The 25,526-nt window shown below is 34.3% G+C and overlaps 1 protein-coding gene across 1 annotated transcript; it reads left to right on the top strand.

The window, feature by feature from the left end:
- The first annotated feature begins 383 nt into the window (after positions 1–383).
- Positions 384–24,012, top strand: LOC123701775 (5-oxoprolinase). The gene is made up of 28 exons (XM_045649334.1): positions 384–882; positions 1,130–1,321; positions 2,133–2,424; positions 2,630–2,828; positions 3,131–3,228; positions 3,665–3,772; positions 6,109–6,261; positions 6,598–6,737; positions 6,843–6,910; positions 7,582–7,715; positions 8,513–8,664; positions 9,023–9,168; positions 9,632–9,773; positions 10,880–11,012; positions 11,568–11,712; positions 12,917–13,064; positions 13,603–13,715; positions 14,206–14,378; positions 15,445–15,542; positions 16,367–16,477; positions 17,153–17,286; positions 18,249–18,360; positions 18,782–18,913; positions 20,148–20,240; positions 21,078–21,213; positions 21,872–21,979; positions 22,824–22,921; positions 23,764–24,012. The coding sequence occupies exons 1-28, from the start codon at positions 721–723 to the stop codon at positions 23,908–23,910; spliced, it is 3,867 nt and encodes a 1,288-aa protein (XP_045505290.1). The 5' UTR covers positions 384–720; the 3' UTR covers positions 23,911–24,012.
- The last annotated feature ends 1,514 nt before the right edge of the window (positions 24,013–25,526 follow it).

The raw sequence follows: 25,526 nt of genomic DNA, 5'->3' as shown, positions 1-25,526 counted from the left end.
TTATTAAATAATATTAAGAAGCTGAAGAGTTTGTATATGCGTTTGAATGACCAATTCTCAGGAACTACTGATCCCATAGTCCCATAGTGAGCCACTGGCAAAGCCGGCATGGACCAGAGTTATTTAAAGAAATGTATGTACCTGCATAAAATCATAAATGGCCTATATTTAAATCTGAAGATAATATTTTGTAATCACTTGGCCATTTATTATATCCCCGGAAAACATTTTTTTTCAAACATTTTGAATGAATAAAGAAAACTGTATTCTTATTATGATATTTAAATTGAAAGAGCAAGTTCTATCTTATCTGTAGAATAGGTAATACAAATATGTGTATTAGATAAATATAATTACATAAATAAATTCAGCTCTGTTTAAAATAGCTTGTTATCTTCTATAATTAAACAATGAATTTTACTGTAGTAAATTAAATGGAATAATTTCATGTTCATTTCATTCACCTATTATAGCTGTTGCTTTGTATAAGAACTTTGCAGTTTTCAATTGATTTATTTTGATGATTTTTTTAATTTAATTTCAAGGTCTCAGGTGAACTAAAAAGCCTTCTTATAGTTGATCTTTTTTTTTAAGTTTTATCTGCGTTCAAGTTAGCTCAATTTTTAAATATCTGTAAATAAGTATCTTTTTAAAAACATCTCAAAATTTAAACAGATTTTATAAGATGTAGAATGATTTGTTTACGTTTTTTCAGGCACAATGGGCAAGGGTTTCCAATTCGCGATCGACCGTGGAGGCACCTTCACAGATGTGTTCGCTCGCTGCCCCAACGGCAAAGTCAGGGTCATGAAGCTGTTGTCTGTGGACCCACAGAACTATGATGATGCTCCACGAGAGGCGATTAGGAGGATATTGCAAGAAGTGAGTTGATTTTTAACTTTATACAGAGGTCCTTAATTTGCCTTTCGTTTGTTACCTTTAACCTGGGTGAACCAATTTTGATGATAAATTTTATAATGTTTATATTAGTTGCTTAAGAAGAAAGAGAAGAAAGAGTAAGAAACATACATCCATCCTCACAAACTTTTGCTTTAGTATATTTCTGATATTAAGGATTCAATTAATATCAGAAATATACTAAAACTATCCCATATTCTGTCCTTTTCAGGAAACAGGAAATGCCCTAGACAAAGATGGTAAAGTGAACTCATCGCTCATAGAATCAATAAGAATGGGCACCACAGTAGCGACCAATGCATTACTTGAACGGAAGGGAGCAAACATGGCGCTGGTTATCAATAAGGGATTTAAAGATTTGCTGTTAATTGGAAACCAGGCGAGGCCGGATATATTCCAGTTGGTAAGTTGTTTTCAAACATTTAAAATGTTGGTTTTTAGATATATATATGCACCTAAATTTTGAGGATATATAATATGTGTGTAAGTCATAATGTCTTAATACTAAAAGATACTTTATTTGCCAGAGTTTGTGTTATGGCAATGAAACAATGAGACAAGGTGTTATAATGTCTACATGATGACTCTTTAACAACTATAGTATAACAACTAACTGATTTCACATACAACATTGCTTATAATTATATTCTGTGCACTATTTGCTGTTACAATCTTAATTTTTAACATGTAAAACATGTGTTAATCTATCTACATGACAATATTGCTGATACATAAAAATATGTTGTTGCTACACATTACTTAGAAAACCGCTGAATAAAAGTTAAAGGTGAATAATTGTTTTTTAATTTTTATTGTGGTAAAAAATTTAATGAAACTAGCTACTCAGACAATTTTATAAAGAGATAAATTTAAAAGCAGGTCACAATTTAATAGATTTACAGGTCAAACACAATATCTAAAATCTATTGAGACTTTCTATGTACTAACGAAAAATATACATCCAATCTTACGATGAATGAATCTTATGATGGTTGCACTAAAATTAACAAAAAAAAAAAACTTTGAGAGTATTAAAATTCTATGAATCTAAATCCAGCCTTGTGATTGTTTTTTATTCTATTCTATATTTCTTTTTAAATTTTATCACATAATATGACATAAATACTATGAAACTAAAAACTCAATTGAGCACTATTCAATTATTATACCCTTAAATATGCTCTTTCAAATTACCTGACTTCATCATTTTTCAGAATATAAATCGTCCAGAAGTCCTTTACAAAGAAGTAGTCGAAGTTGATTGTAGAGTGATACCAGCATTAGAAGACCGTTGCCAAATCGAAAAGACCAATTTAAATTGGAAAGAAGTTTATGGTACGACTGGTCAGAAAATGCTGGTCATTAAAGATATTGATGAAGAAGCTGTTAGGAGAGATCTAAGTGCGCTGAGAGAGAAAGGGATAGAAAGTATTGCTGTTATACTTGCACATAGCTATAATTATCATGAACATGAGTTGCGGATTGGCAAAATTGCTAAAGAAATAGGTATGTATTATTTTAAAAATTTTAGGCATTGTATTTTTTTTAATTAATGTTACATGACAAAATATAAAATAAGTATACATATAATGTTACAGAACATATTATTTCAAAGTTTATTTTACTTGAAAACGCGTTTTATAATTATTTCTTTACTGTTTTGAAGTTTCTTTTTCACTATTTATCATCGTAAATTTCTTCAAATTTGCAGGATTTCCCCAAATATCTCTATCTCACTTGGTAACCTCCATGGCCCGGTTGGTCCCGCGTGGTTACACGAGTTGCGCAGACGCATATCTGACCCCCCACATTAGAGGCTATGTGAAGGGGTTCGCGGATGGGTTTTCGGGAGGGTTGGAGGGGAAAGTGTTGTTTATGCAGTCCGATGGGGGGTTGACGCCTATGGATATGTGGGTATTTTTTTATTTAATTTTAATTTTGCCCGATTTTGTTATAGCATTGTACAATGTTAAGCTTAAAAATGTATGTTTTGGAACTAATAGATAGAAAAAAGCTAAATTTAATTAAAAAAAATTTAGCCTACTTAATTCATGATGTTTTGGAAATTATTTTTTTACAGAAAATATCTGTGGAAATTTTTCTGTATTTACAATTTTTTGGTGTTTTTTAAAATTCAATATATGTAATAGTAATATATTGAATTTTAAATATTATGTAATAGCGTTTATTTTTTTTCCTACAACTTTTTCAGGTTTAATGGTTCCCGCGCTATTTTATCAGGCCCCGCTGGCGGCGTGGTTGGATACGCGCTCACTTCCTATCAGAGGGAAACTAACTTACCTGTTATAGGTAAGTTTTTTTTAACCGACTTCAAAAAAGGAGGAGGTTCTCAATCCGATCGTATTTATGTGTGTTCGCTGATAACTTCGTGGTTTATGAACAAAGAACAATTAAACATTTCCTTTTAGGGATATTTTTTTTACTGTTTACACATATTATATAGCTTTGCGTAAAGCGATAAGAGTAATAATAGTTTTTAATGTAAAAATGAATATAAGAAGTTATTCTATAGATCTATCTACCTTTTTTGCCAACAGTATTTTTATCTATTTTTAATTTTCTCCATTACGATTAAAATCTGGAAATAAGCCTTCGAAATACATTTAATTTATTCATATTCTCTTCTTTCAGTAAGACGCTTATGCATCGATCATAACGCAATTTCGAAATAATCTTTTCAAATCAGATACCAATATTGAAAGTGAAAATTAATAAATTTTGCCAGGTTTCGACATGGGCGGTACGTCCACAGACGTGTCAAGATACGCGGGAACGTTGGAACATGTGCACGAAGCAACTACCGCTGGTGTTACCATACAAGCACCGCAACTTGGTAAGTTTTTGCATAAAAAAATAACTAGCTGAGTGAGTGACACAGACAGATAAACACGCGCAGTTTTGCGTTAGTTAGCGTGTTTATAGCAAAAAGTATCGTTACAAATTTTTGTCTTAATTTTTCCGTCTAGCCCCCTAGCGCAACGCGCGATATGGAACTTCGTTCCAAATAAATTTCCCGACCTACAACTTTTACGCAAACCTGTTTTACGCGAATTTTTAGTTACACGGTTTTACTTGCTGACGGCGCATAATTTAAATGGGAAATAACCACAGAACAGTAAAAACAAATAGAAGTGTGATGTGGGCGTGGCCCACGTGTCACTAGTAAGGTAAGATCACCTTGCAGAACTTGCTCTCAGTTGTGCGCACACAGACAGCAAAATATAACACAACAGAAAAATATTCGAGTCGGTTGTCAGCTGTCAAACCTTTTTTCCATATTTATTATTCATTAATTAGGGCGTATTGTTCGGTATTAGCAACACTTATATTTGTTTTTACTATTCTGTGGAAACAACAATTCATATGAACCTAATATGTCACGAAATATTTGGAACATAAACTAAATATTATTGGCATAGAAGTTTGACCTACCCGTAAATTTGAACGATTATACAAAATAAACTTAAAATGGAAAGTTGCATGCCGACTTATGAGAATTCAACTAACGCGTATTCGACTTGCGCAGCTATCGCGTCAGTCAGTATAATAAACCTTAATAATTTAAGCGAAAGTTTTGTTTTTTGCTCTTTCACAGCCTATTTTCTATGGTATGTACCAATGTTTTGAAGTCGGTTAAAAATGTCGTGTACTCGCTAGATATAAACACGGTAGCGGCGGGGGGAGGGTCAGCGCTACAGTTCCGCAGCGGGCTGCTAGCTGCCGGCCCGCAGTCAGCCGGCGCTCAGCCCGGACCTGCTTGCTATAGGAAGGGGGGACCTCTTACTGTCACTGTTATATACATTCATAGTTACACTAGCCACACATCTCACGTCTGACACGTAGAAAAACACTCAAATGTCGTATATCCGCTAGATATAAACACGGTAGCGGCGGGGGGAGGGTCAGCGCTACAGTTCCGCAGCGGGCTGCTAGCTGCCGGCCCGCAGTCAGCCGGCGCTCAGCCCGGACCTGCTTGCTATAGGAAGGGGGGACCTCTTACTGTCACTGTTATATACATTCATAGTTACACTAGCCACACATCTCACGTCTGACACGTAGAAAAACACTCAAATGTCGTATATCCGCTAGATATAAACACGGTAGCGGCGGGGGGAGGGTCAGCGCTACAGTTCCGCAGCGGGCTGCTAGCTGCCGGCCCGCAGTCAGCCGGCGCTCAGCCCGGACCTGCTTGCTATAGGAAGGGGGGACCTCTTACTGTCACTGTTATATACATTCATAGTTACACTAGCCACACATCTCACGTCTGACACGTAGAAAAACACTCAAATGTCGTATATCCGCTAGATATAAACACGGTAGCGGCGGGGGGAGGGTCAGCGCTACAGTTCCGCAGCGGGCTGCTAGCTGCCGGCCCGCAGTCAGCCGGCGCTCAGCCCGGACCTGCTTGAAATAGGAAGGGGGGACCTCTTACTGTCACTGTTATATACATTCATAGTTACACTAGCCACACATCTCACGTCTGACACGTAGAAAAACACTCAAATGTCGTATATCCGCTAGATATAAACACGGTAGCGGCGGGGGGAGGGTCAGCGCTACAGTTCCGCAGCGGGCTGCTAGCTGCCGGCCCGCAGTCAGCCGGCGCTCAGCCCGGACCTGCTTGCTATAGGAAGGGGGGACCTCTTACTGTCACTGTTATATACATTCATAGTTACACTAGCCACACATCTCACGTCTGACACGTAGAAAAACACTCAAATGTCGTATATCCGCTAGATATAAACACGGTAGCGGCGGGGGGAGGGTCAGCGCTACAGTTCCGCAGCGGGCTGCTAGCTGCCGGCCCGCAGTCAGCCGGCGCTCAGCCCGGACCTGCTTGAAATAGGAAGGGGGGACCTCTTACTGTCACTGTTATATACATTCATAGTTACACTAGCCACACATCTCACGTCTGACACGTAGAAAAACACTCAAATGTCGTATATCCGCTAGATATAAACACGGTAGCGGCGGGGGGAGGGTCAGCGCTACAGTTCCGCAGCGGGCTGCTAGCTGCCGGCCCGCAGTCAGCCGGCGCTCAGCCCGGACCTGCTTGCTATAGGAAGGGGGGACCTCTTACTGTCACTGTTATATACATTCATAGTTACACTAGCCACACATCTCACGTCTGACACGTAGAAAAACACTCAAATGTCGTATATCCGCTAGATATAAACACGGTAGCGGCGGGGGGAGGGTCAGCGCTACAGTTCCGCAGCGGGCTGCTAGCTGCCGGCCCGCAGTCAGCCGGCGCTCAGCCCGGACCCGCTTGCTACAGAAAGGGGGGACCACTTACTGTCACTGATGCTAACTTGCTGTTGGGTAAGTTTTTATTACAGTCGGATCATAATTTAAAAACTTGAAACTAAAACGCAACTTTTGACTTTAAACTTTCAATTATTTTAATTTTACATGAAATGTAATGTAAAATACGATGAAAAATGTTATATACTAATGTTTTGTCCAAATTAGTAATCGTCTTGATGAATCTTCACTAGTTTTAATTTAGTCTAATTAAAATAATATATAATCATCCAAGTTCATAACAGAGTATTTTTCATATGATACTTCGATTTGATAATAACCAATGTTCAAATCCAAACATGAAATCTTGGTTTTTACAAAAATAAATTTGTAATAATTTATATTGTTTTCCAGGACGTCTTTTACCAGAATATTTCCCAAAAATATTCGGTCCAAATGAAAACGAAGCACTGGACAAAGAAGCTACTGTTACTGCATTTAAAAAGATGGCGGAAGAAATAAACAGCTTTTTAATGAAAGACGGTGCCAAGGAGGTATTGTTCACTTTAGAAACATTTATAACATAGATAAAGTGTATTTTTTGTGTATGTTTTTGGAATATCGAAAATGACCAACATTAAAAAAGTCAAATATTTCAGATGAGTTTAGAGGAAGTGGCGATGGGCTTCATAAAAGTTGCCAATGAAGCTATGTGCCGGCCGATAAGGTAAATAAATAAGACATTTAACTCATATTATGTGTCTTTTGCCTTTTTATAAGTAAAGTTATACAATTATTATGTATGTAGGTAGTACGTAGTATATCTTTTTATTCGTATTTTTACTACCATATTTTGTATATAGAATTTAAATTGCATTTGCTACTTTTTGTTGAAATCAATGTCATCCAAAACCATTGTCGTCATCGACACTATCGTTGTCATTATTACCATCGTCGTCATCGTCACCATTATTGCCATCTTCAGCATCATCTTCATCGACATCGTCGTTTTCGTCATCATCGTCACTATCAACAATCTATTTCTAAGTCTGTTTAACTAATGAGATATAAACAAATATTTTTTTAGTATTTAGTTTTAATTGTTAGTTTTTAAATCACTGTCGCAATAGGCTAATGGCATGTGATAATTATAATAAATATTTTTGAAGTTATACTTCTTTTGACGCGACGGAGAAAAATGATGAGAGTGAATTTTTAAGATGCGCGCGCACACCGACACCCAAATTTAACAGTATGAAGTTGGAAATTGATAACTATGTTCAAATTGTATATTCTAGTATTTTTTTTCCATACGCCTAAGAAGTATAACTTCTAACGCGTGTACATAAGTACACACACTTTTTTTTAAGAAATCTCTTAACTATATAAGACTTTTAGGGCATTAACAACAGCACGCGGTTACGATGCTCGCGCGCATGCTCTGGCGTGTTTTGGGGGGGCGGGGGGGCAACATGCGTGCTCTGTGGCTAAACAACTGGGGATATCCACTGTGCTGATACATAAATATGCGGGTAGGTGGATTTATTGAAGTAGAAATCTATTCTTTGACAGTACGTACCTAAATTTAAGGATGAAAAAAAGTTTTTAGTTGACGTTTTGATTTTTTATATATCTAACTAAAAATATAATAAAATGTCTCTGTCACTCTTTAATAATGTAACTTTGTACTGGTCAAATAAACCTTGAAATCAGTCCATTACTTTATGAGTACCAACGATAAATATGTTCTCTTTATAATGTGATAATATGGAGCAGGGTAGTCTTTGGCACTAATGAATAACAATGTAACTTTCTATAGGGGAAATATTTATATTGAAATCTGATCAGTACTCAATTAGTTAAAACGTACATAATAAAAAATCTTTTCACTTTATAATATGACTAGCGGTCCGCCCCGGCTTCGCCCGTGGTACATATTTCGCAATAAAAGTTAGCTTGTGTTCTTTCTCAGGGTCTAAAGATTGTCTGTGCCAAATTTCATCAAAATCGGTCCAGTAGTTTATGCGTGAAAACCATACATACATACACAATTACAAACCTTTCCTCTTTATAATATTATTAGTATTAGTATAGATATAGATGATTCACGAATCGACACCAAAACTCGGTCATATAAAAAAATGGTATTCAAAATGGCGTCGCTTAGCTGTCAAACTGTTTTATGACCATATTATGTGGTAGTATAGAGGAAAATATGAAATGAGCGAAAAACAAAGAGGAAAGCCGCCATTTTCCATCCCATTCGATCATCACATCAATCGAGTTGCGTTTATACTTTTAAAACTAAATTTTAATACTCCACGTACAGGCATCCTATCAGCATACGGCATGGCTCTAGCGGATGTAGTAGAAGAAACGCAACAGCCGTGTGCACTGGTGTACGCGCCTAATAACTTCGCGGAGTTGGATAGATTGCTGGATGTATTAGCTGCCACTTGTAGGGACAAGTTGAGGGCTCAGGTAGGTTGTTTTAGGATTTTATCTGGTATGAACTTTACTTTTTGTCCCATGATGCTTGTAGATTTTTTGTTTTTTGCATTCAAAAAATAATTTATAAATGAATTTGCAACAACGAAATGAAAAAATGGTCCTTCGAGTAGGATACATAGAGATGCCGGATTCTAATTTATAGTATGATTTATGGAAAATGTTTTATTACTACTTTTCATCTAATTTGGAAAATAAATATTTAAATTATTTAAAGAAATCACCTTCAATAACATTTAGGATAGTAAATTAAATGCTATTACACTAAAAACTTTTCTTATCATCAAAAAAATATAGTAAATCACCACACTTATGAAGTTTTTCCTTATAGGGTTTCAAAGACTCCCAAATAGTGTTGGAGCCCTATCTCCACCTGCGCTACTCAGGCACGGACTGCGCCCTCATGGTGCCGCCAAGCCCTGAGGACTCCGCCCAACACACTAAACATGGGGATTTTTATGCTTCTTTTATTAACAGGTAAAAATATTAATGCTGTTTGTTTATCTTAATATATATAAATCTCGTGTCACAATGTTTGTCCTCAATGGACTCCCACTTTACCGATTATAATATAATTCGCACACCATGTGCAGTTCGATCCAACTTGAGAGATAGGTTAGTAATGTAAATCTCAAATCGTTTTAGAGAAAGCGGGCGAAGCCGCGGGTGGTAAGCTAGTTTTTTATAAACAAATGTTTCTTTTTCTATGATCTATGATGTTGCAAAAGAAATGTTTACACTACTTATAGCACTTCCTTTTTCCTCTGTAATTTTTCATCAGACTTCAAAAAAGATCTCAATTTGATTGCTTTTTTTTACCTTAGAACTTTTGACTAGATGAACGTATTTGATCCTTTTTTTTTGAAGATGGTGCTTCCCATTTAAATTTGGTCCGATTCTGAATTTTTTTTGAATAATTACAAAAAAAAACCATCCACAGATACAAAAAAGAGTTCGGTTTCACACTATCTAAACGAGACGTGTTAGTTGATGACGTTCGCGTCCGCGGTATCGGCACTAGTGAGGTCGCTGAGGAAGTGGCGCCGCCTAGCGGGAAGGGGGTCATACCGCCTGTTGATAAGGTGATTGATTGATTGTGATTGCTGAATTTTCATCATCAGTGTCATTATCATCGTCAAAATCACCATTATAATAGTAATCTTCATCGCTGTCATCATATTCATCTTTGTTTTGTACTGAACATGTTCTCTGGGAAGGAACTGTCTTCCTTAACACAGGATTTCCCTAGCTAGGAAGACAGAGCCCACTGTTATTGTAATGTATTAATTTTTGTACTCCTTAAAGATATTTTTTATTTTATTTATTTATTTTTATATTAGAAGTAATCATCATATACAATTTAATTATCGTCATTATCATCACTGTCATCCTATTTATAAACGTAATCTTCGTCATCATTATTGTCACCATCATCTTCGCCATAATCATTGTTATACTCATCACCATCATCATCGTTATACTCAAAATCATAATTATTGTCATTTTCACCACGCTTTTCAAAATTATCATCTTCATCATCAATATCATCATATACTTCGTTATTATAATTACCATCGTTAGAATCGTCAATACCATAATCGTTAATATTGCTATAATTATAATTTACTAGATTTCCGCCCGCGGCTTCGCCCGCGTTTGCAAAGGAAAACCCGCATAGTTCCCGTTCCCGTGGGATTTCCGGGATAAAAACTATCCTATGTGTTAATCAAAGTTACCCTCTATATGAGTGCTAAATTTCATTGTAATCGGTTCAGTAGTTTTTACGTGAAAGAGTAACAAACATCCATACATCCATACTTACAAACTTTCTCCTTTATAATATATATTAAGAAATATTAAGATATTAAGATAATTGATCGTCAACGTAATTTCTAATTAATTATTATTATCATCACATCGTCATCAAGAATATTTATTCTGATCATAACCGTGATATTAAATTGTTTTTATTATTTACTAGCTTACCGCCTGCGGCTTCGCCCGCTTTGTCTAAAACCTAATAAATTATGTACTAACACCTTCCTCTTGAATCACTCTATCTATTAAGAAAAATCGCATCAAAATCCGTTGCGTAGTTTTAAAAATTTAAGCATACAAAGGGACATAGGGACAGAGAAAGCGACTTTGTTTTATACTATGTAGTGATTTATTTTTCTGATTATTTCAGACAGTAAAAGTGTACTTCGAAGGTGGATACCAAAACACAAATGTGTATTTATTAGAAAATCTCAAACCGGAGCAAGAAATAGCTGGACCAGCCATCATAATGGACAGTCTTTCTACTATACTTGTGGAACCAGGTAAGAAGCTGAAAAATCAAAAATAAATTAATGAGACTTAGAAATTGTGTTCAAAAAAGAGTGAAAAGTAATAAAAAGTGTGCATCTAGATTTTAAATACCTTCTAACTTGGAAATATATTCTGTATCATATCCTTTTTATAATTTTTCTATTGAAATAAAAATATACAAAATTGTTTGGGTCATTCATAGTGATTTTTTTAAAGTATTCTTCTTACTTCTTTGTCTACTAAGACGTATATGCATACTGACATTATATACTATAAAATAGAAAATATTATTATCTATCAAAATTATTAGAAAAGAACTTGATTTCCGCCCGCGGCTTCGTCCACGTTTTCAAAGGAAAACTCGCATAGCGTTCCAATGGCATTTCCCGGGATTTTATAATCCAATGTCTTATTCTGGGTCTTCAGCTACCTAAATACCAAATTTCATTGTAATTGGTTCAGCAGCTTTTACGTGATAGAATAACAAACATCCATCCATCCATCCTTACAAACTTTCGCGTTTATAATTTTAGTAGTTTTTTGGTTATGAAACTTGTTATTTTCAGATTGTCGCGCAGTTATAACTAAATTTGGAGATATCCGTATAACAATAGGAGAAGGAAAACACAAGAAAGTGTCAACTGCGTGCGAATCAGTGCAATTGAGTATTTTCTCACATAGATTCATGTCTATTGCTGAACAAATGGGAAGGTGAGCTATTTCATTGAATAACTTATATAAAATACTAGTGGTCCGCCCGTTTACGTTTTCTCTACATAAGAACCATCGTCGTACTTCAAGGAATACTAATAATAAAAAAAGGATTATCGAAATCGGTCCACCCGTTCACGCATGATGCCATGACAACGCGAAACGGGTTATATATAGATAGATTTATTCTCAATATATATAGATTTTAAAACAGCAACTATGGAGTTTCTTGCCAGTTCTTTTGTATTTTGACGATTAAAAACCGCTTCTAAATGAAAAAGTTCTTCTAGTTCAATATGTTTGAGTTCTTTCATTCATTAATTCATTTAGCTTTAATAAAGTATAAAAAGTCGCTTCCTAAACTTATAGTGCAAGTCGAAGTAAATATACATTATTTAGCTGTTTTTAGGTTTATAAAAATATTAAACAGGACCTGAGTTTGATCCTTGCGGAACTCCAAAAGTGTTAGTGTTATATACTTGTATCTTTTGATTAAAATGTTTTAATAATAACCTAGAAAAATATTTATAACGCATTTTAGTCTACCCAAAATGAATATTTAAAACCATATTAATAACATAAGCAAGTATGGTAAGGGGTACCTTGTCAAAGGCTTTGCTAAAATCTGTGTAACTGACTTGAGATTTCATGCACCTCATTTTAGCAGTTTATTTAAAATTGTCGTATTTCTGGAGTGTTTCTTTTCGTATTATAATTAAGAGATGTTTAATTTGCCATTTTTAACCTGTATGTTTGTCTGTTAACCGACTCCATTAGAATTAATTCAAAGTTTGTTTATCAAGGATCGGACTATTCAATAATATAATGAGTTTAGGCGTGTTTTTAGTTTTTCTATTAACTATCGTTATTGAAGTGAAACTTCTTTATCGGGGTTGGAAATAAATTTAGTGTAACATTTTTTCCTTTACATCTTTTTCTTATCCCTACCACGCGTGATTCGACGTATTTCTGTAAAGTTGCATATAGTAAATTATTAAAAAAAAAATAAGGTCATAAAGAAGTTTCTCTTCTTACGTGTGTACACTATTATACGCACACATCTTTTTTTGTTTCAGGTTGTATTGTTTTAGTTTTAATTATTGTATTGTGTTTTAATTGTGTTTGTTAATATTGTGGAGTCAAATAAATGATATTTCTTTCTTTCTATTCTTCAATTTAATGTAATTTTTACCATTTTATACAGGGTGCTCCAACGTACCTCAATATCTGTGAACATAAAGGAGCGGCTCGATTTCTCTTGTGCGGTGTTTGGTGCAGATGGCGGGCTTGTTTCTAACGCCCCACACATACCTGTGCACTTGGGTGCTATGCAGGCCTGCGTGCAATACCAGGTATATACAGGGTGTATTCTATAATCCATACTAATATTATAAATGCGAAAGTAACTCTGTCTGTCTGTCTGTTACTCAATCACGCCTAAACTACTGAACCAATTTTCATGAAATTTGCTATGGAGATATTTTGATACCCGAGAAAGGACAGGCTACTTTTCATCTTGGGAAAATGACGCAATCCCGGAAATCCCATGGGAACGGGAACTATGCGGGTTTTTCTTTGACTGCGCGGGCGAAGCCGTGGGCGGAAACCTAGTAATAAATAATTTATTTCTTTTTACATCATAGTTACAATGTACAATTTTTGAAGTGAAGGCTTACATCTACCACAGGCACAAGCTTTCCACACCTAAAGCCTTTAAATTTAACTAAAAAAGATTCAAAGATACCAAAATCGTCGCATTACTCCATGACATGACGGTATTGCCATGACGCGACCTTGCGCGAAATTTTACTCTCAATGCGCCTAAAGAAGTTACTTCAAAAAAATTATTATGGTCGAGAACAAAATATTAATCTAACAATTTATCATCAGATGCAAGTCCGAGGGGATTCGCTAAAACCAGGGGATGTTCTTCTCTCCAACCATCCGAAAGCTGGCGGGTCACATCTACCAGACTTGACTGTTATTACTCCTGTGTTTCATAAGTAAGTGTAGAAATAATTTTAGAGAATTTTGTTGAAGTTGAAGTTTGAGTTTGAGAATTAATTTTGGCATTAAAAGGCACTTTTTTCATGTGATAAATGCTTAAAGAAAATGATATGTTTATAATTTTTTTCGAGTGTTAAAAATAATACTAATAACACTTAGCAGTTTTTATTAATTAATACTTATGAATAATATTATATCCTGATCTGATAAAATTCTGCCTATCTATTTTACAATACTGTTTAGAAACATGAATTCTTTATTACTCACACTTTTTCTTTGCGTTTCATCAGTCTTTTTTTTTATCTCTGAAATATATTTCACTCCTTTCAAGTTTGGTTTTTATTTCAATTTTGATGATTCGAACGATATCTAGTTAAATAAATAAATGTTTGAGTTTTATCTCTCTTCTCTACTTTTTATTCAATTTTTTTATAATCTACTAGAATTTTTGCATTTTTTTTATGTATCAAGATTATTTTGCCCTAGTTCCCCCAAGCCGATATTCTTCGTAGCGTCCCGGGGCCATCACGCAGATATCGGCGGTCTGACCCCGGGCTCTATGCCCCCGCACTCCACGAGCTTGTCCCACGAGGGGGCCGCTTTTAAGTCCATGTTATTGGTCGATGGGGGACATTTTAATGAGGAGGAATTGGTTAGAGGTAAATTTCTAATTATTTATTTATTTAACACTTTAATAAAGTTGAACAGATAGGAAACCTTAGAACTACTTATATAAAAACTAGCTTTCCGCCCGCGGCTTCGCCGGCGTTTTCAAAGAAAAACCCGAATAGTTCCCGTTCCCGAGGGATTTCCGGGATAAAACCTATCCTATCTCTCAAGTTGGATCTAACTGCACATGGTGTGCGAATTTTATTATAATCGTTTAAGTGGTTTAGGAGTCTATTGAGGACAAACATTGTGACACGAGATTTATGTATATTAAGATACAGAGTAAAATTTATTTGGCGGCCTTATCACTTAGTAGTGATCTCTTCCAGACAACCACGGTATAAGGTAACAAGCAAAAGATCACTAAATGGCGGGAAGAGAACAGAAATTATATTACTGGACTGGACGAGAACGAAAATTATATTGCTTTAACTTCAAAACTTAATTTATTCTTTACTTAAACGTTAATCGAGAACTAAGCTGTGTATTGTTAAAAATAGAATCATGATCTGTTCAGTAATTCCTTAGTTTATGGCGAACAGACGCGGTGGAGGACTTTTTTTGACTGGCCAGTTGGCTTGGTTGGTAGTGGCCCTGCCTTCCAACTCACTGGTCGTAGGTTCGATTCCCACCCGGGGCAAATATTAGTGTCATGAACATAGATGTTTGCTCTGTGTCTGGGTGTTAATTATCTATATAAGTATTTATTTAAAATTATATATATGTATGTTTATCAGCCATCTGGTTTCCATAACACAAGCGAAAGCTTAGTATGGGATCGGATCGTGCCGAGTGTGAAAATAGTCCCGAAATATTTATTTATTTATTTATTTTTATAAGTATATTATGTAATGAAGGTTCAATCAATCGCTTATAAGGATCGTCAAAAAGTTGTTGTGTAAAACATTCATTTAAATAGTGTTTATTTCTCGCTACAAAACTCTGCTTAATACGCATAAGCAGAGTTTAGCTTCGGATGATTTTTGGACATGATTGTTGTTTGTTGTGTAATGTGTTGTTACATTTGAATTCAAAGATTATTATTTCCATTTTCAGAACTACAAAAGCCTGGAGAAGTACCAGGTTGTTCTGGCACTAGGAACTTGGCGGATAATCTGTCGGATTTGAAGGCACAAGTTGCTGCTAACCAGAGGGTATGAATTATTTGTTACAGTCAGCAAATAAAGAAATTTGAATTTAGCTGAAAAGTCACTTCTAAAGTTTACTAGCGGTTCGCCCCGGTTTCGACCATGGTACATAATTACGTTTTATCTCCATAAAAACTATCCTCGTACTTCAAGTTCGAGTTTTGCGCTTACCAACACATTTTGCGATTTGTTTTATATTATGTACTAGCGGTCCGCCCCGGCTTCGCCCGTGGTACATATTTGGCAATAAAAAGTAGCCTATGTTCTTTCTCAGGGTCTAAAGATTGTCTGTGCCAAATTTCATCAAAATCGGTCCATTAGTTTATGAGCCTATTCATTACAATCAAACAAACAAACAAAGTTTTCCTCTTTATAATATTAATTATATAATAACTTTAATCATTAATCATTATGATGGATTTTGTAACTTCGAACTTATAAAGAAGCAATATTTTTAAACCGACTTCAAAAAAAGAGGTTCTAAATTCGGCTCTATTTTTGTTTGACTTTGTTATCTCCTAACTTCCCATTGTGTGAAAGAATTTGATCATTTTTTTTATTTGAAAGCTAGTGCCTTCCGGTTGGTCCCATATAAATTTTGAAACTAATAATGGTTCCGTATTTTTTGTAAAAAAATAATTATGAACTACTTTCTGTTGTCAGCGGACTACATTTTATATATATTGTCAGCAAACATATACGGCAATTTGTGTTAATTTTATTATAGACCAAGTAAAGCAAAGTTAAATTAAAACTAATGTATTTCTTTTTGATTGATTTAAAATCAAGCAAAACTGATTTAGATTTAACTAAAACTTATGAATTTCCAGGGTATCCAACTAGTGGGTGAACTAATCGACGAGTACGGTTTGGACGTAGTTCAGGCGTACATGGGACATATACAGAAGAATGCAGAATTGGCTGTTAAGGATATGTTAAAGGTAAAACTATTTTTTTTTATATTGTCTCTATTTTTTAACCGACTTCAAAAAAGGAGGAGGTTATCAATTCGGCCGGTATGTTTTTTTTTTGTGTATGTACACCGATTACTCCGAGGTTTCTGAACTGATTTACGTGATTCTTTTTTTGTTCGATGCGGGATGGTGTCGAATTGGTCCCATAAAAATTTTATTCGGATAGGCCCAGTAGTTTTTATTTTATGAGCATATTTGTCTGTATTTGTAAATGTTGCAAGTGCAAGTTTGAAGTCGGTTGTTTTTAACGCAGTTATCACTTGTTATTAAATAATAAAATGATGAAAGGCTGTGTCCTTTTCTCATTTTTAATCTTATTTTTTCTTAGATTTACAGGTTTGGTCTTCTAGCCAATGAATTGAATTTTATAATATCTTTCATGTTTTATTTAGTTTTCTTGTTTCTAATAACTACGTAAAATTATAAAAGGACGTATATAAATAATTTCACTTTGTAATCATTTTTTTTCGTTTCATAAATTTTCTATATACCCCCAAAATAATCTTGTAAAATATTCAGTTGTACCAAATTTCTTTCAAATCCATCTGTTTGTGTGTAAGATTAACAAACGAAAATTTTGAAAACTTTTGCGTTTATAATACAGGAGGTAGAAGGTAAACTAATTTAAAATATTTATTACAGGAAATAGCTCGAAGGACGCTAAAAGCCACGGGCTCCACATTACTAAAGGCCACCGAGTACATGGACAACGGTACACCAATAGTACTAAATATCACACTCGATGAGAAGGAAGGCACTGCGCTGTGTGACTTCACGTGAGTTAAAAAAAAGAGTGTGTGTACTTATGTACACGCGTTAGAAGTTTTACTTCTTTGGCATATGGAAAAAATACTAGAATATACAACTTGAACATAGTTATCAATTTTCATACCACCTAGAACTAACTTCATGCTGTTAAATTTAGGTGTCAGTATGCGCGCGCATTGTAAAAATTCACTCATCATTTTTTTACATCGCGCCAAAAGAAATATAACTTCAAAAATAAAATAGTTTTTGGGACAATTTCTTTAGATTTGGATTCCGGAATTATGGGCCGATTAAGGGTCGATTTTTCAATCCTTGGTTAAAATTTATCCGTCCAATAAAGTATTGCACGAACATTTTAAAATGTCACCTGTAAACTGTCAAATACGGACAATTAGAATACATTTTTGAACTAATAGTTTAATACGTTATTCGATGAATAAGTTTTAACCAACGATTGCAAAATCAGCCCTAAAATATAGAAATTAAATTAAATTCAAGATAGCCTTAAAATAAAATAAATTATCTGTGCATTTTAATGATTGCTCCAGTTTCTATTTTAATTACATTCATATGGATATCATTGTTTAATCAAGCAAAAAAATCGATGATGTCTTTGCTGATTTTTCGATTTGAAAATTTTAATAGAACAGATTACTAATTATGTTAAACAGATAAAAAGTGAATCAAATATTTTGTTCTTTTCTTAATCAAAAAGATGTATGCACGTAAAATTTCAGTTTTATTGAAGTGAAACTTCTTTATCGGGGTTGGAAAAACATTTTTTTGTTACGCGTGACATTTTTCCGTTACGCGCCATCTTTTTCTTATCCCTACCACGCGTGATTCGACGTATTTCTGTAAAGTTGCAAATAGTAAATTATTTTTTGAAAAATAAGGTTTTCACTTCTTACGTGTGTATACGCACACATTTTTTTCCTTCATCTACAATCAAAATTAAACTTTTTTCCAGGGGCACGGGTGTAGAAGTATGGGGCAATCTAAATGCCCCTCGAGCGATAACACTGTCGGCACTTATCTACTGCTTGCGTTGTATGGTGGGGCATGATGTGCCCTTGAACCAGGTTAGTCTAAAACTATTATTTTTTATAGTATACTAGCTTACCGCCCGCGGCTTCGCCCGCTTTGTGTAAAACATAATAAATTATATACTAAAACCTTCGTCTTGAATCACTCTATCTATAAAAAAAAATCGCATCAAAATCCGTTGCGTAGTTTTAAAGATTTAAGCATACAAAGGGAATATAGGGACATAGCGAGGAAGGTTTTAGTATATAATTTATTAGGTTTTAGACAAAGCGGGCGGTAAGCTAGTAAAATCATAAAGTACATTATGTAAATGAATCACTGATAAAATGGTATACAACTTGCTTCAAACGGCTTCGTCCGGAATTTTTTTTTTAGTTAAATTAAAAATAAATTTTATAATAGATATGTTTCTTGAATATTAAATACATATAAGTAATAATAATATAATATTCGCAGGGCTGTCTAACCCCAGTGACGGTGGTAGTGCCCCAGGACTCGATCCTGGACCCGTCTGAAGATGCAGCGGTAGTCGGGGGCAATGTACTAACTTCGCAACGCGTTGTAGATGTCGTTTTGAAGGCTTTCCAGGTTTGTAGTGTTATTTTTTTGTTATATAGTTTGTAATATTTAATAATCCATACTAATATTATAAATGCGAAAGTAGCTCTGTCTGTCTGTCTGTTACTCAATCACGCCTAAACTACTTAACAAATTTGTATGAAATTTGGTATGGAGATATTTTGATACCCGAGAAAGGACATAGGCTACCTTTTATTGCGAAATATGTACCACGGGCGAAGCCGGGGCGGACCACTAGTAATACATAATTAAAAAGCCTGAAAGAGATCGCCGATAAGGTTGCCTTATGTACTGTGCATGTTTTCCTTATGTTTTAATATAATAATCATTGTAAAATTTGTAATGGTACATAGGATTGTTAAATAAATAAATAAAAATGCAAAATAGTATAAACAAGCATATATTATGTGTCGCAGGCAAATTATATTATTTCGCCGATTACAAAAGCTCGGCATTTTGTAATATGTCGAGAATTCGTAATCAGAAAATTTTGGTTTGGATAAGGGGTGGGTTAGTTTAGGTTCGTGTTTTTAAAACTACACACAAATAGGAGCCTATAAACACATGCACGAATACAAAATACATAAGCCCACATATACACATTCATGCACACGCCCAAACTAATAATATACCATCTAAAACGAGATAACTATGTTCAAAATTCTTAAACAAACAACTAAGATTTTGATACATTTTTCAGTAGAGAATACTAATTTTACCTTAACAGTCGGAAATCGAAGATAAGACAGTATTTAGTTTTAGTGTTACCAACACTATAAAATATGTTACGGCATATTAATACCTGTATTAAAATATGTAGTTATGTGAAATTGCAATATTTTCATCATTTATTTATTAACTAGCTTCCGCCCGCGACTCCGTCCGCGCGGAAAAATTAAGAAAAAATTAAGATTTTTTTTCTACGTATTTTTCCGGGATAAAAAGTATCCTATTTTATGCCCAGGATAATAAGGTATAATTATACCTTCTTAAGTTTCATCGAAATCGAACGAAGTTAGTTTTTACGTGATGCCTTCACATACAGATAGACAGACAGAAAGACAGACAAAAATTTATTTAATCACATATTTGGGTTTGGTATCGATCCAGTAACACCCCCTGCTATTTATTTTTTCAATATTTTCAATGTACAGAATTGACCCTTCTACAGATTTATTATATGTATAGATAGATGTATAGATGTATAGATTACATAATAAATAAATTATGAATATTTCCCCAGGTGTGCGCAGCGTCCCAAGGCTGTATGAACAACTTGACGCTCGGTGAGAGCAGTTGGGGGTACTACGAGACGGTCGCTGGGGGCAGTGGGGCTGTGAGTATTTGACGATTTTTCATATAAATCATAACATCAACACAACATTAACATATCTGTACTAATACTAGCGGTTCGCCCCGGCTTCGCCCGTGGTACCTACATGTTTACGTTTTTTTTTTCATAAAAACTATCCTATCTCTCAAGTTGGATCGAACTGCACATGGTGTGTGAGTTTTATTATAATCGGTTAAGTGGTTTAGGAGTCCATGGAGGACAAACATTGTGACACGAGATTTATATATATTAAAAGAAGATTAAGATTAAGATAAGATAATATTATTAAGCTAGATTTTGTATGTTGGCTTGAATGCGATAATCACAGGAATCACGGGTCCGATTTCAAAAAGTATTTCACGTCCTTACCAATGAATGGTTACTCTGGGCCGATTTTTCAATCCTTGGTTAAAATTTATCCGTCCAATAAACTATTACACGAACATTTTAAAATGTCACCTGTTAACTGTCAAACACGGACAATTAGAATACATTTTTGAAATGGTAAGTAGTTTATTTAATACGTTATTCGATGAATAAGTTTTAACCAACGATTGAAAAATCAGCCCTAAATGTTACTTATGTGAAAATAATTATTGTTTTACAAGTTTCATAAGTTTTGATAAAATAAAGTTTTCTTAATTCGAGTCACGTAAAACCAAAAGATTAAAATAAATTCGATAGCTCTGGCGGGGCCAGTGGCCGAATGGGCGTTAGCCCGATATGGCGAAAGACACAGGTTCGAATCCCGCCTCGTGATCTATTCTATTCTTTAAACATTTCTCGTCTGATTTTGACTAATTGGTTGTCATAATATATTAATAAATAATTTAATCCCAGGGTCCAGGCTGGCGAGGTACAGGTGGAGTCCACACTCACATGACAAATACAAGGATTACTGACGTGGAAATCATAGAAACTAGATACCCACTGCTTGTGCCCACGTTTTCTTTGAGATCCGGATCTGGTGGAATTGGTAAGGAAAATAAAAGAGCTTGTGTGCTGAGCACAAGTGTCAGAAGGGAAACTTCTTTAGCAATATTCAAAGATACCTAAATCGTCGCTTTACTACATGACGTGAGGGTATTGCCATGACGCTACCTTGAAATTTTACTCTAGCAGTTTCACTTTAAAATAGAACAAGACAAAGACAAATCCTACTAATATTATAAATGCGAAAGTTTGTGAGGATGTGTGTATGTGATTGTTTCTCTTTCACGTAAATACTACTGAACCGATTACAATGAAATTTAGCACATATATAGAGGGTAACTTGGATTAACACATAGGATAGGTTTTATCCCGGAACCGGGAACGGAAACTATGCGGGTTTTCCTTTGAAAACGCGGGCGAAGCCGCGGGCGGAAATCTAGTATGAAATAAATAAAAAATGTAACATTTTTACTCATTACAGTTTACAAATTATATTATACGACTTTGTAGCTCAGTTTATTGCGTAGTTTTCATTTAAATTCATTTGAAAATGAAAATGAAAAACATTTTTTCATTTTTTTTAAATTCATTTAGCACCACATTTGATCAATATATTTTTAAATATCTATCATCACAATAATCTCTGTCATCTAATTGTTTAAATAAAATAAATAAATAAATAATACTAAAAATAATTTCAGGTAAATGGTCAGGCGGTGACGGTGTGATTCGCGAACTGATATTCAGAAGAACTGTGCAACTATCCGTACTTACTGAGAGAAGAGTTTTCCAACCTTATGGGATGAATGGTAATATTTAATTACATTTTATTTATTTATTTCTATGATATTAATAGTTTAGGATTACAATTAGAACATTATTTCTGTGTGATGAACATAGATGTTTGCTCAAAACTATATACATATGTATGTTAATCAGCCATCTGGTTTCCATAACACAAGCGAAAGATTAGTAAAAGATCAGATCGTGCCGCGTGTGAAAATTGTCCCGAAATATTTATTTATTTATTTATTTCTAAATGAAACTTCTTATGCCTCCTCCACACTACTCGCGAAGTTGAACGAGGTTAGACGAATAGAATAATGTAGAGAGGCACATCGGCTTACTTCGTCCAACTTTACCTCGCCTTGGCCAACTTCCGTTTGTTGTCGGTTTTTGCGCCCGAGTCAAAGGGCACGAAGTTACCTGAAGTTCGTTCTGAATATGAACGTATGCGCTCCTCGCGAAGTTGAACGAGTGTGTAGTGTAGCACCGCGGACTTCAGTCAACTTCGGTCGAGTACTTCGCCGAGGAACTTCGCGAGTAGTGTGGAGGAGGCATTAGATTTAGACAGATATAAAGTAAACATATTTAGATTATCTTCGCTTTGTATCGGGATATAGAGGTATAATCAAAAATTTTTCGTAAGTACTTAATTTTATCCCAAACTGCTAAACCAGTTTTGCGTAAAATTGTGACAAATACTAGTAAGATTACTCATAATATGAAGATAATATTATTTCTTCTTTGTTAAAGAAATTTATATATTCTCTATATCTACGTTCTCTATTTATAACCTTCTATTTCCTTCCAAACTACATACTAAATAAACTATTATTTTAACTATTTTTAACGCAAAATATAATATTCCAGGAGGTGAACCCGGTAAAAGAGGTTTGAATTTACTCCAACGAACCAATGGAAGACTTATCAATTTGGGCGGAAAAGCGTCTATCGAAGCTTATCCTGGGGTGAGTAAAAATATTAGAAAAAAACACGTGTGTCACTCGGGGAGTGGGGCGGTTGCGCTATTGCATGCTATGCCTTCAAGCCACACCTCCGCCCGTCGGAGTGGGGAGCGTGAGGTTTTTCGTTACGGAATTCTCGATTCGGTCCCCGCGCTCAAAGCCCGCGAGCTATACAATAGCTTAAAAATAGTTTTTTATTGATTCGTAGTAGTAAAAATCTCCACACATAATAAATTAGAATTGTTATAGTAATGATCCCAACTAATATAAATGCGAAAGTAACTCTGTCTGTCTGTCTGTTACGCTTTCCCGCTTAAACCTCTCAACTGATTTTGATGAAATTTGACACAGACAATAAGAAAGAACGGCAACATTTTATTGCGAAATATGTTCCACGGGCGAAGCCGGGCCGGACCACTAGTTTCTAATATAGTGTAGCCGAGTCTAGCTTGTAATTTCGCTTAAAAACGAAAAATAATTATTTTATCGATATCACAATTGCTTCACTAATATGGGCCGATTTTTCAATCCCTGGTTAAAATTTATCCGTCCAATAAAGTATTGCATGAACATTTTAAAATGTCACCTGTAAACTGTCCTATACGGACAAATAGATAACATTTTTGAAATTGTAGTTTAATACGTTATTCGATGAATAAGTTGTAACCAACGATTGAAAAATCAGCCCTAAATATCATACTGATTAAACAATTCTGTACAATTAACCTTATTATCTTCCTGTATTTTTTAAGAAAAGTATTATAGACAATTATTTTCATAATTATATCAATCCAGATTTGAGCAAAGACAATTGATAAATCATTTACACATAAATCTATTTCCAGGATAAATACATAATGAACTCTCCGGGTGGTGGAGGTTACGGCGTGCCCGGGACAGCCGTTCCGGAGGTTCAGAGACACGAACAGTTGAACAAATTTGTTGAAAGGGGAAGCGTATATGAGTATAGAAGTGCGCAAGAGTCCATTTAAGAATTTAAAAACGATAAAAAATTAATAGTTTTTTGTTTCAATTTTATTAGAAATTATTTCTATATAAAAATACAGAAAAGACAATAAATAGATAGAAATCATTGTAATTTTAATCATTGCACAGAATAAGTATTTTATTTTGTTATATTAATAATTTTTTTTTATATTTATCAGTATAACTGAAGGAATTAATTCCAAATAATGTACAACATATTTTTAATTATACACGTTTTATTTACAGGATAAGCACAAAATGTATGTCTAAGAGTTTAAAATTACGTATTTTCTTTATTATTGAAATTGTAATTACTTATGTTATAAATAACAACATTTTTAAGTTATTTTATATTCCTTATTTTGTATAATTTTCAGATTATTATATTTTTTTATATACTCTGTATACAACAATAACATTTATTTTAATAATATCTGTGCATTTTTAGCTTTAAAGTTAAGTACAAAGAATGGTGGCATTTTCAACATACTGTAGAATTTTTTCCATAAAAGAGTGCAATAAAGAATTTAGTACAACCTAGAATTTGTCTGAAATTTTCAATATACACATGTTATTTATATATTTTATAGCGTTATTTAGCTGTTTTAGTAGTATATGTAGTTTGTTTGAAAATAAATGATATTCAGAAAATTGCATTTTATTTCTTAAACCTTGCATCCTTACACCTCAATTACACCCGTTTAAAAAAATAATAATTCATGAATAATAAGATAATGGCATTGTTAAGGAAAACGTTACTTTCATACTAAAAATCTAGATTTTTTTAATATCACCAAGAAAGTTTGTATCAAGTTCGGCATCATAAAATTTGTTAGCCTGTAAAATCTCGGTATTATGAAACATAAGGAAACAACAATATCTCAGAAAAATTGCATAATTTTTTATTCTCATTCACATCTAACTTCCTTAGAAACTTCCTTCTAACTTCACTATGTTATCTATGTTTCCGAATCCGTTAATTGATACAACTATGCTATGAGAAGGCTATGAGTGCTATGACAATTCAATTGGCTCTAGAAGTCTCATTGAATATAAAAATGTTAGAGTTTACAGTGCGACAATTTTACGAATTTAGGCCGGCCTGATACAGCCGGAATGCATCTTTAAATTCAGAAACATAATTCAGACTCGTAATTTACACTATTCGCCACACACGTTCTTGTTTATTCAGATAGTTAACGTTACATACTAAATTTATTTTTCAATCCATTATGAATTTCGAAGCGAAATATTAAGATTATGTATTTAGAATGGCTCGCGCCCTGCCAGTGGGAACATAATGGGCTGATGATGATGATGATTTGGAACTTTCCATTTTATTTATTGATTTTTGGTAAATAAGCCAGACTGTGTCTTATAATTAAATTGTATGTTTAAAAAATTATTACTATCTAGTAACTAGTTCCATATGATTATGCGATCACAGGAATTGGAGGCGTGTGGAGGATTATGACTATTATAGGACTTAATATACCTAAGTACTTACTAGTTGCGTAAATCTCCACTTTTTTAAAGTTACCTATGTTCCTAGTAAAATCTAAGACGAATCCAACCATCATCAAAATCTGTTCATTCTAGAATAAGTGGAAATATGTCAGGG

The sequence above is a fragment of the Colias croceus genome, chromosome 22, assembly GCF_905220415.1.
Source record: "Colias croceus chromosome 22, ilColCroc2.1".
Taxonomy (NCBI): domain Eukaryota; kingdom Metazoa; phylum Arthropoda; class Insecta; order Lepidoptera; family Pieridae; genus Colias; species Colias croceus.
This window is presented reverse-complemented; position numbering and strand designations above follow the sequence as displayed.

Excerpts from the sequence above, each read along its gene's own strand:
- LOC123701775 (XM_045649334.1), top strand. The coding sequence starts at position 721 with ATGGGCAAGGGTTTCCAATTCGCGATCGACCGTGGAGGCACCTTCACA. Across the intron at positions 9,774-10,879 it reads TCATACCGCCTGTTGATAAG|ACAGTAAAAGTGTACTTCGA; the intron begins GTGATTGATTGA and ends TGATTATTTCAG. Across the intron at positions 17,287-18,248 it reads ACTGCGCTGTGTGACTTCAC|GGGCACGGGTGTAGAAGTAT; the intron begins GTGAGTTAAAAA and ends ACTTTTTTCCAG.